Source organism: Malurus melanocephalus, unplaced genomic scaffold (assembly GCF_030028575.1).
Source record: "Malurus melanocephalus ecotype Western Australia unplaced genomic scaffold, MMel_1.1 scaffold_528, whole genome shotgun sequence".
NCBI lineage: Eukaryota > Metazoa > Chordata > Aves > Passeriformes > Maluridae > Malurus > Malurus melanocephalus.
Window position 1 is genome coordinate 220,854 of NW_026623760.1, and position 17,928 is coordinate 238,781.

The 17,928-nt window shown below is 34.2% G+C and overlaps 1 protein-coding gene across 11 annotated transcripts in view; it reads left to right on the forward strand.

Annotated features, from left to right (window-relative positions):
- The window catches only part of MEF2C (myocyte enhancer factor 2C), a 124,201-nt gene that overhangs the window by 34,924 nt on the left and 71,349 nt on the right, over positions 1 to 17,928 (forward strand). For 9 of the 11 annotated variants that reach the window (XM_057381779.1, XM_057381787.1, XM_057381784.1 and 6 more), the window contains one exon: positions 8,687 to 8,884. In XM_057381779.1, coding sequence (XP_057237762.1) covers positions 8,831 to 8,884 — 54 coding nt within the window. In that variant the 5' untranslated portion in view covers positions 8,687 to 8,830. Of the gene's footprint in view, positions 1 to 5,144; positions 5,331 to 8,686; positions 8,885 to 17,928 lie in introns of those variants that run through there. The other 2 variants (XM_057381781.1, XM_057381782.1) reach the window with 2 other exon arrangements.

Sequence of the window (17,928 nt, forward strand, 5' to 3'; positions counted from 1 at the left end):
CCTGTCTCTGGGCAAGCAGTTGCATTCAGGCAGTGCCATAGTTTTTATACTTATATTTATCATAGTAACATTCACACAAAATGAATGAACTGTTAGTAGCTCAGCGGTTCTCCACAAAGTTGTGCAGTCTACGTTTCAGAAGAACTATATTTAATTCTTGACAATTCTGGGAATGTCAGGAGCTAAATCAAAAAGAACATGTTTCTAGAACTGAGTATACAAAAAGGAAAAGCAAAAACATCTCTGGGTCTAAGAATTTCTCTTTAAAAAACAAATTAACAGATGCAGCATATACTGAGGTTGCAATAGAAAACTAATAAAGGTACCTAAATCATAGTTATATGTTTAGGTCTATCCTATAAGAAAAAAAACCTTCTTGTTCTCTGGTAGTATAGTTGTAGCTGAAATGGACTAACACCACAGGCAAGAGATTATTTTTAGACAGAGATAATTTATCTCATTTTTCACCTTCTGTAGCTGTAAGAAAGGTCAATTTGGGGTACACCGAGGAACTAAAGAATTGTACAATATAAAGATAATTATTTTTTTCCAGAAATGTTAGTCTATATTAGGTACTAACTGTACAACATTTGTCTGATTTATTTTTTCAGTAGTAGTGGTGGATCTGTTCTCATGTTTGTGAATTGAAAGGGGAAAAAATAGAAATCAGTAACATTCTCTAAATTTAAACTCATGTCTGTCTGCGACTTGTTCTATCTCTGTTGAGAACTGATGGATTTGAGTAGCTGGTTCCATCATACAAGGTCTAATAGCAATAAATAAGTTTAAAATATCTAAGGCATTATAATTAAAGTTTACAAGCCTGAGTAGGTGTTACTATAYAGCAAATTACCATCTATTAACTCGAGAGTCTGGCATGCACAAGTTCCAAGGAGTCCCAAGGTTTGTGCAGATTTTGGGGAATTTCAGTGGCTCAGGACAGCTGTGAAACCTTTCATGTTTGATTACTTAATTTGTCTGGTAGGAAGCTATTTCTTAGAGTTTTCTCTTCTCTCTAAAACTTCCTGGAATTATTAATTTGCAAACGTGTAAGATATTCCTTTTCAAAATATGATTATGAGTTTTCTGCAATCCAAGTCTTTGCTCCTCCTCACAGAGATGAAGTGATAGTGCAGCACAAACCTGGAATAGCAGAACTCAGTTGTGTTGTTATGCTAACTATTTATGATTAGATCATGTTATGCAAACTTAGATATGCATGATTACATGGAGGAATCCAAAGGAGGATTCTTTCAGTGAGAAGAGGAGCCTGGGTCAGGGATGCATAAAATTTCTCTGGAGTTTGTTGTGTGAAGACAAAGGACACCAGGTCTGTGTAGATCTTGATAAGCCCATTTGTTTCACCCAAAATTTAATTCTCTACTCCATCTATTGCATCCAAACTCATCATTGACCATAGTTCAGACACTAAATGAATGTACCTTGCATTTCTGCAATACGGCAAATTAAGAGGAGAAAGTAATCAAAAATCTGTTAGGAAATAATACTTTTGAGAATTAATCCATAGTTTCTTCAATAGAGGAAATCTAAAATTGCCTGTCACTGGTATTGACATTATAAGCACTTGAAATCGAGTTCAGACTGTAATTTGGTATTGTAGGCTATAGCTTTTTCCAATAATACCTGGAATTATCCCCTGACTCTTAAAAGCTATTCTGGGGATTTAAGTTCCACAGCTTTCTCATATACAAATACTAGTACTAAATCTGTACATCTAGATCTAACCACAGTCAGAGACTGCTCTCAGGTGATGAAATAATACTAGAGATCTTACACTCTTCCTGTAACATTCCAACACTCTCCAAAGTCCTTTTTGTCTAAGATTGCTCCTAACTGTAGCACTAGTGTTTTACCTGGTGAGCAAGATATCTTTAAATACAAGTAGACCCAAATCAGAGTAGCTCCAAGACCTTTTCAACTCAAGATGCTGCATTTTACCCTGCTGGCTGATGAAATGCTTCCTCTTCTCCTTTAGCTAACTAAATGTCAAACTGAATTTGTAAAACACTTTTTATTATATTCTGTATACATATATTAATTATAATGCAGTCCTATCAAATTATTATGTCAAGACTCCTAGGTGAATTTGTAAAGGTCCAATTTCCCTACTCCATTATTAGTCAGGTTCCCATTCCCAGACACTGTCTCCATTTCAGACCAATCTGGTGATTCAGCTTTCAGTTCTTAATATTTTTGCCTTTGATTATCAGCGTGTCCCAGTCTCTGAAATACCTCATGGATCTTATTCCATATATATTTTTCAGACTCCCATTATGTCCGTCTGTCTTCTAAGGGTACATCAGGAATATAATCATAAACCTGTAAGCCTTTTCTTCAAGCTATTTACTTTATTTTTTTTCTTCTGGATGATAGGTACACATGGAAATACCACCCAATAATTATTTTAATTTTCAAATTGACTCTTGACAAGTATATATTTATATCAGCATTTCACTGAATTACTTTCCTTAAAATCTGCATTAGTATCTGCATTCTTTACTTTAAAAATCCAATTCAAACTATCTTCAGAAATGTTGTAAATTAGCCAAGTTTTCCTTTCTTTATCAAGAGTAGCAYATACACATCTTCCTGGAGTGCAGATAATCAATTCTCATCTAGATTGCTGGTGGTTGCTTCTTTTGGTGCACTGCTGCAAGGAATGACTCACCATCTGTGGAAAATTCCATGATCATTGGAAGTCTTTTGGCCTCCTGTCATGGTTCTTTACCAGCAAGACCAGCTTTGGTATAGCATGCATGTAATATTAATGAAATMCTCCTTCACTGCACTGGGTGGGTGACCCTCAGCACATCCCTTGAAAGGTAAGCTAAAGTCCCTCCTTTCATACAGGCACTGATCAGCTTAGAGAGGCAGCTACAGAAAAGGTATTCTGTGTCTGGATACCCAGACTCTTGAAAAACAGCGTCTGTAGCACGGCAAAATAGGGCAACTGTTAGGAAGTACCACCTTCTCTTCTATTTTGGCAATGATGTTTGGTTTGCCCAAAAAACTTTTCAGGGGAACTTTGCAGTACAAGAAACTCTTCCACCCTTGCTCCACAAATGCTTGCTCTGTGAGACAACTTGGTACTGTAGTTGAGTTATAAGCTACATGGACCGGAACTGTCTGAAGAATACTTACAATGAAACTTCAGAAGTGTTTAATTTCAAATTGAAAAAAAAAAAACCAACCAAACAAAAAAAAATCACAATGCAAAATATCCTCATGGCTGTTCCAAGTAATGGAAAATAGCAGTATTGATTCAGCTAGTAACCTAGCAGCAAGAGAGGAATTTTCTGCAATTCATTGCTACATTTCCATTGTACTAGGAATATGCTGAAATATGAATAATCAAATAAGGTATACCTCTGGAGGCTCAKACTTAAACACCTTCTACTTTATGCTTTATACATAAACACGTAAACTAATAAATGGACTATCACTTGAAATAATTTTACAAATCCAGCAGATACATTCAAAATCAGAAGAAAAATTAATGAAATGTGAATTAAAATCAAGTTCTTTAAGTTTTCTCTTAAACTTCTAAGTAGCAACTTACATATAGGGAATTATTTTGTAGTTTGTAACTTTATGAACATTTTACTTCTGCCATGGTTCAGAACTTCACTCCCTTAAATTATTCTCCATTATAAATTAAGCTCATGCTATAAATCAGAAGCCAGGGTAGGTAACTGAAAAGGTAATAAGCCTTGGTAGATTACAAATATTTCTTTTATGTACAGAATTTTTTGGTTTGACTTACTGTCTCTCTAGGAGTCTCTAATACTTCATCTATTATAATATATCCATTATGGCTTAATGTTTGTTTAATATTTCCTGTACCAAAATGCATGATCTCTTGAGAGTTAAATTTAGTAGATTAAAATGAACTCTCTTCCATTCTTTTCATATGGCAGTCTGCCCATAAGATCAAARCACATAAGTATGTTATGTTTAATTTCCAAATCAGAGTGTTGTGGACAGATGCTTGAAAGCTTATGACTTTTGCATGGCTTTCTGCCTGGAAAACCACACCATAGATTGTACTATTACTGCGGTATACTGCCATGGTGATGACATATATAATTTTATCATAACCTTCTGTTAATGGCCCAAATTATGTCTTTTGTAATGACCATGCAACCGAACTACCATGCAAATATGAAGAGATACTTCAATCTTTAATGTCAGCTGATCTAAGTCAAATAACATGATAGATGATAATTATTTTCACCCTTCTCTGCATTTCTTTAAACTTTATCCAGCTCAAGGTGACAGASCCATAATTAATAACATTTTCAATTTATGCAGTTTGCCCAGCTGTTTCTTCACTCTGTAGCTATGTTTGTCTGTGTGTGGAACATAGCTAGTCATGGTTTTTACAGAAAACATTTGAGTGACCATTTTATTTTAATATGTGTCCCTCATTGTTAATGTTCATTGTTACATTGCAGCTTTTGAAGCTAATTTTTCATCAGAAAAGTAGACTGTGTTCTTACTCAGTAAATTCACATTTTTATTTAGACACTGATTCAAACACATTTTGGAAAACAGGTTTGCATACAAAGATTTCATAGACYTTTAAATTTACCCTTATATATTACGATAAGAATGATAAGAGAAAAGGGACATCATTTTTTGTTTGCTTCCTTATGTCAGCATAGTAAAAAAAATACTGTTTTGTTATTCAATTTATACCTAATGAATCCACTCAGAATGGAAGCTGCTTAATGGAACAAGGACATCTTTATGACAAGTTTGTTACTTTTGTAACAAAAAACGCTAAACTCTACCACATTTTAACTTGGTTGTTCTCTGGTTGCCTTCTCATTTATAAATCAAATATTTTTACTGTCTTGTTTTGATGCTTCTTATTGCTCTGGTGTAACAGCTCAAAGAACTCTCTGTCTGGGGTGTTGCAGCAGAGCAGAGTCAGACAGTTCTGCTCAGAGAAGGAAGTGGAGAGTTTTGGTTCCCATTTTGCACTTCTGGAACAGTTTAGGGAAGGAAGCACCTTTACACCTTTTATTGTTYGTGGTTGCTGACATAATATCCTTCCCTGGCCACTCTGTGCGTGCTTCCTGCCATTCTGTCAAGATTCTTCTGTGTTGCAGAGCAGGGGTAGCGGGTGTGCATGTGTGTGTTTTTGTGTGCACATACGTCTCTGTGTGAGCACTCAAAAGAGAGGCAGGAACGCTCGAGTGATCTGCTGCCTTTGTCCTTTAGCTCTTCTCCTGAAGAGAACTGCCACTGATTCTGCCAAATTATATAGTGAACAGAAGCCCGCCAAAAATGAAGTTCCTCTTTTTGTAAGCAGTTTGGTTTGTTTTGGTTTTGTTGTTGTGGTTTGTTTTTTTTTTTGGTTTTTTGTTTGGTTTTTTTTTTTTTTAACCAATGTTTGGCTTAGCAAAAAAATGTAGAAAACGATAACCTAATAACATCTAACTCTGTGTTTCTTTAAATGAAATTTGTTTCCACAAGACCATTAAGTTGAAGGGTTTCTTGTGTATGGAGTTTCTTCAACAAAGTTCCTTTTTAGATTCTCTGGATTATTGAAGATTACAGTACTATTTGGTTTTTGTAGTACATTCAATTTTTCTCATCAATGTGCTTTATTAATGTTGTAAAATAATAATTTTCCAGTTAACAGGAACTTTAAATCCTTGATACTGCAGTCCTTGATTCTGCAAGGACTTTCAAAAGGTGTTGAGAACACTGGTGAAATCTGTGAAGCCACAGGGATTTGTTGGTCTCCAGAATTCTTTACATTCTGTTTAACTTAGAAATTACCAGCCTTTGAAGGTTATAGCCCTTGCATGAGATGACTTGATTTACTTATCTGAATTTCATTGACTGGTAATCAATCCAGCTATCTTTTTTTTTTGTAGATACTGATGAAGTGTATAGAACTATGTGCAAGCATATTGTAAGAATAGCACTTAAAGCAGTATGAGTTTATAGATAGATGTGTATATATGCGTATATGTGTGTGTGMTGTAAAACAGTAAGAGAGATATAGTGAATTCCACAGGCTTTGCAATTGGTTTCTCATAGTAGCAATAGCAGAAATTGGTTTTTTTTTTTAAAGGAAATAAATTTGCTATGGAAATTGAAAAACTTTTGTTTGAAATTAGACTAGTAAGCAAAATGCAAACTAGGACCTACAGGAAGAAAAATTGGAGGTTTTAATCCGTGCAAGAAAACTTAACTTACTGCCCATTGAAGCAAATTTATGGTTTTTTTCAAGTTATGTGTTTTATACATATGACCTAATTATATGTTTTAAACAAAATTCTGCTTATCAAGACTTACATGAATTAATTCTAGATAATTTTGTGTAGATCACAGGAATTTTAAGGTTCTGACTTTAAACTGTCTGTAAAACCTTTTGTTGTTTGGAGACTGGTCTTAAATGTGGAACTGATAAGTGTGTGGGAGGGCCTCAACTGCTCCTCCACCTTGATTTTTGTCCTTCCTGACAGAGTTTTCTCTGTATTAATTTTTTTCTAACTCACTCAGCATCAACAACATGTTCCACAGAGCAGCTCGTCCTCACTAACCAGTCACAACTGCTCTGATGTGTCAGCCCTGACCTTCCACACCACTGTGAATAGAAGATAGGCAGACAGGGTGCTGTAAACCGATAGTGCCACTGGCCTCAGCTGAATGAAAGGAAAGGAAGTTGTTTCATATGCATTTGCTGCGGATTAGTGTATGTGTTTGCTGCTACAGAAAAAGCCTGTTAGGCTCCTTTGAGTCCTGATTGTGCTTGGGAAACGCCATTCTAATTTGCRCTTTTTGTTGGAGATAAGAATGTAGGAAAAACAGGAAAGAAACCCAATCCCAGGAACTTAAAACTGTTTCTAAAAATAGACTGTGTTTGTTTGTCAACACTGAAAATCAGATAAGACTGTCTCCTAATTTTGTTTGGAAAAAGACTTTAAATAAWACAATTACAGAATAAATTTATTTCAAAGTTTTGGACTTTTTTAAGCTTTGATGCAAATATGATCAACAACTTTTGTATTTTTTTAAGCAATGAGAAGTTACTGCTTTCAAGAATAAAAAGCTGCAAAGAATTTTTGCAGTCTACATTTTACTATATTTGGAATACAGATTGTTCCATATACTGTGTGAGGCATTATGGTAATGATATATAAATCTAGAAAATAATATAAAATTATGTTATAATATAAAAAGGCATTCATTCACAGAAATGCAATAAGTATGATTTTTGAACATTTGTTTAGGCCAACAGATTAATTACATCATAGTGGCTAGTTAGACAACAGACTGACTGCTTATTCATTAACCTTTTTTCTTAGAGTGATAAAACCCTCGAGCAGCTTGAAATTTAGTGTATATGGAGAATATCAAAAGATAATTGAGGATCAGAAGGAGCGAGATCTAGCTTTTCTACCTCAGTAGCTTTGAATCAGAATAATGGATTAAATGCCCAGGACATCAGCTTAATGTTATGTAACATACTGTGAGAATTTATCAGGTTGGCTGAAAGACTCTAAGTTTAGAATAAATAAGGAAATACCAGCCTCTCTTTTAAAATTACTAATTTATTTCCAAGGCAATATTTTCACTACATTATGGGGCTAACATAAAAACATCTAAAGTATATATAAATTCATATTGTTCAGATTTTTTTCCCCTTCTGTGTTTCAAAAAACTTTTTTGCTGTGCTACTAAAAATATATMAATATAAAAWTATGGTAAACTGAGATTATGAAGGGGAAAAAACTTGACTAGCTTTTTTTTCATTTCCATCTACTTTTTTACTGTTAAAAATACTTTTGATATAATAGAAATTAATGGTTTATAACATTTTGTGAAATAGGGAATGTTTTCTACATTGTGTGCTTTCATATGCTGTACGTCTCCTTAGCTCTGTGACAGAGCCAGTATTGTAAAGCTCAGCGTATTACTAGAACAGTGAAAATATTTTTCAAAGCTTTCTTAAATGAACTTCTGCCTCTACTATTCTGTTTTCATAAACAGAAAAATGTGTTTGCAGGTTATAAATCCTTTGTCAGAACATTTTAAAATTTACACTGAAATGAAATGAGGGAAGAATGCACCAGTGTTTTCTTAAGTATCTTCAGTAATACTTTCACTACTCTGTATTCTTAAAGAATTAAGTTAAGAAATTTGGATTTAAAGTAATTAGCATCCCTTATATATCAAGTAAGACTTTTATTAAAGTCCACCRTATTTTCATAATGTGGGACATTATCACCTCTGCTGTCAAAACACAAAATTGTTTTCCCTTCAGAAATGAATTAGTTGGCCTGTTTAGCATACATAGGTGCAGAATGGTTCATGAACTCTCTGATTTAAGTAATTTTTCATATTAGAGCTGTAATTGATATTTAAAATTAGAGACAACTAATTCTGTTAAAATTTTCACAATGTGTATTTCAGTCTTTTTCTTCATATCTTGATATATTAATGTTTGGGGTTTTCTTTCATAAAAATAACCCTTTGAATAAAATTATTTTTCCTCTGTGCATTGCTTATTTTATGGGTATAGTAAATTTTTATTATCAATTACTTGTACACTAAATTATAATGAGGATGCTTGGCCAGCTCCATAAAATAACTTYCATCTAACTATCAATTTCATAATAACATTTTATTTCCTTTCTGTGTTTAGCAGGAACGGATGCAGGGGACTGTGAACTGAGTAGTGCAAGTGCTAAAGAAGGAGATTTGGTTTGAGGAAACAGGAAAGAGGAAGAAAATAGAAGGGAAAAATACGTAATTTTAAGGAAGAAGGAGAGAAAAAAAAACGGGGACTATGGGGAGAAAAAAGATTCAGATCACAAGGATTATGGATGAACGTAACAGACAGGTGAGTTGCAAAAATTCCTGAATTGTATTTATGAGGCAAGTTATTATTAGAAGTGATTAAAAAGTTGATAACTTTGTGTATGCATACACCTGCATATATATACATATACACAATGTCAAAGAAAAAGTACAGTTCTAAACAACCTGAAACCTCACAATGTTTTTGAGTTTACTTACATGTACAATTAGGAAGTTATACCTTGAGAACTTGGTTTTTCAAAGACTGATGTGTGTGGTCTACTCTGCACTTGCTTTGACTTCAGTCTGGAATACTGAATTGTTACAGATTTTTAGTAGTGTATTTTGTGAATTTTTATGAGTTGTTATAATATGAGGACTTGTATTTAAATTCAGAGATTCCAATTATTTATGCGTCTTCACCTTTGCTGTGTCTATTTTTACCCCCTTCAAAAATGACACTGCTTCATAAAAAAAATCTCTTCCTGTCTGAATTTTAAAAATAATTTGAGTAGTCTAACACATTCTAAAACTCACATATTAGTATGCTGTAGTCTTAAAACCAAGTGACCATCACTGATGCTAAGGCTAAATAGGTCCAACATGACTGGTTAACTGATTTTTACCTCAGCTTTAAATGAAATGGCTAGGGAGCTGTCACATATTATCAACACTATTTCTGCTACTTAAAACATGGTCATAAATTGGAGAACTTGCTTCCCTGTTTTCATAAAAATAAAATTCAATGACTGCCATCTTCAAATAAAATCAGTGAAGGTTGCTGCTGTTTACATTTGATGTAAAGAATGGATGTTTTGTTGAAAGTGATGAATCACAATTGTGAGAATCTCTCCCTTTAATTATTTCATACTGTGAATAATGTTCTTCATACACCTGGCTGCAATTTAGGAATAATAGTCCATAGCTGATTTTTAGTAGCTTAATACTGAATTACTACTAATATAGTAGTTCTAATAATTTAATCTATCAAGTTCTTCATATATTCAGGCATTTTTAAGAATCCCTTAATTTTGGAGGAGTTTATAAAGCCATAAAACCTCAGCTTAAGAATAACAACAAATTACAGTCCTTTAATATGCTTTCCAAGAATTTTTAAATTTTGTAGTGTTAGTAGTAAATTGTGATCTCCATAGCAGAAAAAAATATGTAAAAGCAAAATGTTCCTTATGATGGATACATTTTGTGTTTCCCCTACAGATTGCCTGTTGATTGCCTGTTGTTGGGAGAAGAGCTAAAAAGCAGTAATTCTAACAATATAAAACTATCATCATATTTATTTTAATTGTCTTAGAGCTTGGAGTTGAAATTGGATTTCAAATATTGAACTGAATTTATCATTAAATATTAAGTCAGTAGTCTGAAACTAGCCCATGCTACAAGGGTTTCTTTTTTAAGGGAAACTGAATAATTTTGTAAATGACACCCCCAAATTTTGTCATTACTAATATTAGCTCATACAACAGCTTCAATCTGAACTTGCTTAGTCAAATATAGGATTTACAGAGATTTTAGCCCCACTTTTATGAAAAAAAAATCTTTCAAGGGGTAAATTTACCTTTAAAAAGAAGGCAGCTAGTCTTTCAAATCATGCACAGTAGAATTTCAAGAATTCCAGCATCAGCTTTCAGAACTAATAATTATGAAAAAAACTGTAACATTAGAATGCCAACAACTGTAGTGTTAGTGCAGAAGTGTTTGTCTTGCTAGCATTTCTTAAACTTAYAGAATCACAGAATGGTTTGAGTTGGAACAAACCTTAAAGATCATCTGGCTCCAAGTCTTCTGCCATGGGCAGGGGCACCTTCCAAAAGACCAGGCTGCTCAAAGCCACATCAAACACTTCTAAGGGCAGTGACAGCTTCTCTGGTCAGCCTGTGCCAGTGCTTCWCCACCCTCACAGTAAAGAACCTTTTCCTAATGTCTAATCTAAACCTATTCTCTTTCAGCTTGAATACATTCCCTTCTGTCTTGTCACTCCATGCCCTTGTAAAAGGACCCTCTCCATCTTTCTTGTAGGCTCCCTTCAGGTACTGGAAGGCTGTAGTTAAGTCACCCCAARCTTTCTCTTTCCCAGGCTGAACAATCCCAATTTAGTATTTGCTAATGTCGATTAGCCGCTGTGAGGCTGGATATATAGATTTACATTATTTTACATTCCAGATAGTAAAACTGGCTTTATTCTGCTTCTTACTTCTACAAATAAATTAATAATTTTTAAAGTGTTTCTAGTGGTTTTATCTTGCATTTAGTGCCCTGATTTAAAGCCCAGTGATGTCTGTGAAAAGATTTTCATTGTTAAATTGGACTGCAGGATCAGCCTTTTTAATTGTAGAGATATATTTTTGATTAAATACAACTGGATTTTCAGTAATAGATGATTGATGCTTTAACCACTGATATGAGATGTACTCTTTCACAAACCTCACAGGTTCTTAAAATATCATGAGGTATTGCTGCTTCAGCATAGCAGCATCAGTTTATTTGTTTTCTAGCTTGCACACTTCCAGCAATCTTAAAATATTAACTTGTTTGTATTCCTATATTGTCTTCTTATTTGATTGTATAAATATACACCAAAAAAGATTAAAAGGTTGCACCAAAAAAAAAAAAGTTGAAAGTTTTTACTTAGTAAAGGTAAGATGCCAGCTCAAGCAGAGTTCCACAAAGCTTACTTGTAGGTCTATTTACAAAAGGAGACATTTTCTTTCTACCTCATCAAAAGATGTTTGCGAGAACAGTAGCAAGTCAAGAAAGGCTAGAAACTGCCCTCTTGTTGCTTGTATTCAAACATGGTGTGGTTTCACACTACCATCTATGTTAGATGGGAATATGATATCCCTGGACGGTCCATCCTCAGCTGTTCTCAAGCACGTAAATCCTCTGCAGTACAGTACATGCTGGTAAAAATATGTGGAACACATACCAAGTGAGGAGATATAGCAGTAGTTTAATTATTCTGTCTCCTCTCCCAGTGCAAAGGTGAATCTATTTGGAAAGCAGAATATTCGTCAAAGGGTTCAGGTTGTTAAAAGGCATGGGAAACAAAACTCCTGTCATTGCTTTTCCACTCACTTTCCYGGCCTCCTGAGTAGCTATTTGTGTCAACCATTGAATGGTGTAATCGTTCTGTCAGTGAAACAACTGTTTTCTTCCACACTACTACCTGATATAGCAGGAGACTCCCCTACTCTTCAAAGTGCTTGTATGAGTGCATTGAGAGGGACAAAAATTGTGCTGACCTTCCTTCAAGAAAATTTCTTCTGTGCAAGTCTAGTACATTGGATTTTTGCTTTAGTGATTATACTGGTAATAAATGTAAGATCAAACTATCCGGAGTCAGATTTCTGGCTGCAAATCTCAGAGGACTGTGAAATACAAGGCTACAATCTATGCTTTTCCAAAAACTATTTGAAACTTTGACTTTTGGGGATAATGTTAAGGAAAACTACTGCAACATAGTCATTAGAGGCCCAACCCTTTTATCTTGAGCTGCTTAACAGTTCTCACACTGGCTTTAGCGAGTGCAGAATTCAGGCTTTTAACTAAGAGGAGCCATTAATTTAATGTTTTCTCATGTGAGCTGCAAGTTGGCTGTATTTTTCTAGTCGTCATTGTTACCATGTGGTGACAAAGGTGGCAACAATGTTTTATTCTTATGAATGATCATAAATTCTCTTTGGTTGTGAAAGTTTCAAAGTCTACCTGTAAAGTTCCCTTTCAGTCTGCTTTTTGCCACTTGTAGAAGGAGTATGAATTGCCAGGCCTAAAGTAAACACGTATTTATTTTATATAGTTTGGTTACTACCATAATATTAAATGGAAATGAGAACTTTCTAGAGAATCCTGTTATCAGCAGCCAATGTGCCCAAATCCTTACTTTTTATTCTTGTGATAATTCTTGAATAATATAGTTCTATAAATGTGGAATGAATTGCTGGTAATACTGTTCAGGCTCATGAGGTTGTATTAGCCTTGTCAACAGACCATCCCAGTAGATTGTGACTGCCTACATGGTATTAGCTGCACCATCAACCAAACCAACCACAAGGATGAATAGCCAAAAATATTAGCATTCACATCTGATGCTAGAAATTCCTGAGTGTTACACATTCTTTCTGCAGAATTTTCAATTGAGCAGATTGCAGGTTTCTGTGAAAACTTCTAAGTTGGTTAAAAAAAAAAAAAAAAAAAAAAAAAAAAAAAAAAAGAGGAAGGTCATTTGGAAAAACTGTGTGAACTTTATTTTCCTGTATTTTCTTAATTGAAAGAATTAATTCAAGTACCACTGTTATGGTCAACACATGAGGGGAAAATGGCATTCACCTGCTTCAGAAAAGTCCTTGTACTTTTTTATATGCTTGTTATAAGTTTGAAATATTTGGTTAGTTTTATTAAGATTTTTTTTGTGGCCTGCCTTAGACAGGGATCATCTGGAACTCTCTTTACAGCCATCCAGACATGGCGGTCCAGGCCTAAAATAAATAGATGTGATGACATAAATGATATTGTCTTACAGTTATACAAGGTCTCTCACAAAATACCTCATTAACTCCATAGTCTCTGAGTTAAATCCAGAGATACATTGACCCAGGAATGAGGGCATATTGACTCAATGATTTCTGGTGTCAGATCTGGAATGCTCTTGCATTTAATCCCCATTTTTTTTCTAAATAGAATTAGGAAATGCAGAGTCTTACATCATGATGCACCATTTTTTGTTCCAAAGATTGTCTTGCTCATTAGTTTTGCATTTTCTTCCTGCTTTTGAAGATGCATAATTAAAACTGAGTTTACCTTATCTCATGATTCTGCACAATTTTCAAAATATTTCATTCAATTTGTAATGAGCTGTTGGGCTCTAACTTATAAAATATCATGCTAAGTGTCCACTTCAATACTAAGGAGCTTAAACAGTGAGACACCCTTTCTACAGTGTCATGTCTGTGTAATTCAGTGGGGTATTACAGTAACAAACACTTGCTGTTTAACCCTTTTCATGCCCATCATTACTTTTTACCATTATTTAATTTCAGAAAATTTGTACTGAAAATTACTGAGTTATCAGCTCAATAGAGAACAAATTAAAGCAGATGAGTAAAGTGAGGTTATGGGCAAGGAAATGACCATTTGTGGGAAGACCTAGATTTGTTCTACTGACTTTGATACCTAATGCTGCTAGTTTCAAAATTAATTTCAGACTCATGTGTCTATTTSCATCTGTGTTACAGCTCTATTTAAAAGGAAAGGGTAAGAGACTATCATCTGAATCAGAAGCTTCCCTTTAGAAAGAGTGAACAACCTTGAATATTGATACTAATGTGAGCACAAGATAGACAAACACATTTTTTCTACCTATTTCCTTGTACTTTTAGTACTCTTATGGAACATCTTCATTTTATCCAAGATATGATATTTCCCTGCCTGCCCCAGGGAAGGGTTTTCACTTGAAAATGTAACTTGCTTGACTATGAAACTAAGCATAATTTTGTCTGAACTTTTGAACAATGAACCTTTGTCTTAAACATCACACATTTTATTTTTTACATATTTTAATTCATTGCTTATATTATGTTGCACGCAGATATATACTTGAAATATAGCATTAAAGTTAGACATTGGCCATGGTTTTTCAGAGGTAGAGTTAGGTTTCTGCAGTCAAAGAATTGCACCCAAAGTTTTGAAGACTCCTAATTTGTAGTGATCTCTATAACTCTTGGCAACACATTTCACACTATGCCAGATTACCTGAGAAGGAAAATTTTAAGAAAGCTACTGAACTGAACTGTGAATTTCTAGAATGCAGTATTTTAAGGTTAATGTGCTTGCATTACAGATTGATGTTCTGAGCATAATTTAGAATGAATTATCATAAAGTAAATATTTAGGTCAAATTACTTTTAAGTGTGAGCAAGAAGCCTAAGTTAAGAGTGCAGTAGTGAATGAGATAYCTGCAAACACAGCAGAGCTAGAAAATAGTGCAGACACAGGCACAGCCTTGCTGTCTTGCAAGGAATGGTTTAGAAAGCCCTGGGGGAGAAAGAGCTGGAGCCATTGTGGAGAGGAAGAAGTTACACTCTTCCTGTTATGACAGGAAATGCAGACAAATGTACTTCCTGACCATTTGCTCAGCAAGGAATGAAATATTCTTTGACCTTTACCTTATGAACATTTTAGCAGCACAGGACTAGTAAACATGGTTTGKTTTTTTTTGTACAATAAACATCTATTTGTACCTGCCAGAACTGGTGATAGCATACAAAAAAAAAAAATTTAAAAAAAAAGTCAGCCTGTGTTGTTGAGATTGTTTTGTTTTTTTTTTGCCTAAAATATGTACCTATCCATAGATCTGTCTATAAAGGACTTAATCTTATCTTTCTAATTCAACAAGAGGAAGTGAAGCATCAGAAATTAGTCATTATTATTCTTTCACCAGTGTTTGGTTTTAAACCTTAATTTATAAGTTAAATTGGGAGGCATAAAAAAAAATGTGCTGTAACAACAAAATCACTTTTATATGTGTTAATCATGAGCATTTTATTTGCTATGGCTATAATTTTATCCCTGTAACTTATGCTGGAGGGTTCTAAGAACATGGAAGCGGTCTTCTGAAAGTCTTTCATTTAATAGGGTATGCTCAACAATTTCATAAAGCAAGGTTTGTCTAGATCAGATTCTGCACTGGTGCCATTTCACAGTCCCATTTGAGGGTTGTTGTAAAGATTGCTGCATCCAAACTATTTCATATGACAAACAGATCAAAATCAGAGGAAAACAAGAAAAGAAACAGAAGAGAGAAGATGACTACAGCTTTTGCCTCTCCAGTAGTTATTTAGGGTTTCAACAGGATAGGCTTAGGTGTCTAGCAGTGACATTTCAGTGAAGAGCCCCTCTGATTACACATGGCCAGCTTGGCCTGTTGGGTAGACTGCTCATGGAGTATGTCCTAGTAATCACATACATCCTATCCAGCGTGCTATCCAGTGTGCTTGCTCTAGTCCCTGTGTCTGAAACTTAGACATTCCACATGAAATAAGGACAGAAAATTTCTTTTTGACAACACAGTGCACAGTTCCACTGTCAGGTATTTCAATGCATCAGTGATCCCTGTTCTTCACCTATTTAACGGCAGAAAATGTATTTGGGAAGAATTATGTGAAAATTCTGTTTCTCACATTTTCCTATGTCAGCAGCAATATATCTTTATAGTCAGAATAGGAAAAAGTAAGGAGAACACTGATATTCTGACACTGGCTGGATTGAATTACTTGAAACACCACAGCACTGCTACTTTGGAAACACAAAGTGTTAGCACTAAATGCTGTGAGTGTTAGTGACAAGTATGGAATAATATCATAGTTCAGCCTCTTGTAGTTTGTGAGATTTCAGAAAAATTACCAGAAGGACCTGAATTAAAACTAAAACTAAACTGAACTGATCTACACTAATCCCAAACCAACTCTCACCAAAAGAAAGAAACAGTGACCACGTGGAAACAAAGATGAATAATGTAGCCTGAAAGCTGTATTGATTAAATGAGAATATTTATGGATGCTTCTGTTTCTTCACTGATACATTAACATCTATAAGTAGTATAAAAATGATTTTAGAAATTTAGTCTAATAAAGACTATTTCCAGCTGCCAGTATCCCCATTTACAAACCCACACAGCTAAATTAAAATTTCAGCAGATTAAAAAATTTATAATTGCAACCAAGCAACATTACCTTCTAATTTATATAGCTTAAGTAAGTTTAATTTARTTATGATTAAACAAAAAAGTCTGCTCTGCACCAAATTATCCTCTAAATGGACATACCAATGTGTGTGACATGCACACTTAAATTCAGACTGCTTACACTTCCACTTGCAGATATAGACTAGGCCATTTGAGAGGTGTTTCCATGGAATTGAAGAAGAGCCAGAGTTGAAGTAGAAAAAAATCCTTTTAAGAATACTCTTTTGGTAATGCCTTTCTTTTAGTACATGGGCTTCACCTTTTGTTAGGACTTTATCCAAAGTGCACGAAAATCTCGCCTTGATTTACATCAAGGAATTGAAAGTTGGCTGCTTCACTGTATTTTGTAATCAAGTAACATCTTAGTTAACTCAAACCATATAAAGTCATCAGCATTAATGCTTATTCATATATAAAAATACTTCAGACTTTGGGAACCTACCTCCTTGGTACCACCAATCTTATTGAGAGGGCACTTAAATTTAAAATAAATAAATTAAAATTAAATAAGTAGAATAACCCTAGTTTTAAGACAAATAAAAATGGCTAGTGGGTTTTGAGTTAATACAAAGGGATACAATTCGATTCTTTTGGGGAGGATTTAGAAATAATTGTGGTTCTTTTCTGAAGTTACTTTCACAATACATTTGAAAATGCAAGTTCTTTATTAAAAGCTGTTGTAAAAGCATAATAAATTTACATCTATGTATATGGATTATGTATGTGTAAGATTAACCACRATGACTGACATATTTAAAAGTTAATATTCCAAATCACAAGCAGTGAAACAGTAGTAGACACAATTTCCTTTAATTCATTAATCAGCAATTGCAGAAAGCATTATCTGGTATATTTTAAAAATATTAGAAAGGTCATGAAATTGAAACCAAATCCATTTCAGAGCAATTAAGACTGTATATTAAAGGAAGAGAAAAGGAAGATCTAGATGATTTTGTTCTGGTTTCTGGGGTTTTTTTCACTGACCATAAAATGGAACTCTAACCAGTATCACTCTGCTGAGAAGTATTATGAATTAAATACCTGCTGTGCAGCACAACTGACTGACTTTTTAAAATGTTCAGGAATTTTACCTAACAGTAACCACAAACAGTGGTTTTGAGGATATTTTTGTACTGGGCTGTACTTTAATGGTGAAAAGCATGCCAAATGCAGAAGTTTCTGTGCAACAAAAGCCATACTGTACAGAGATACTCCACCTGCCGTACTGTGGTCAAAAATTTGATTGAAAGGTATCTTAAATGCAAAAAATATGTTGAATTACTACATTTTATTTTCTGTATCTTTAGTTATTTCTGAAGCAAGCTCATATC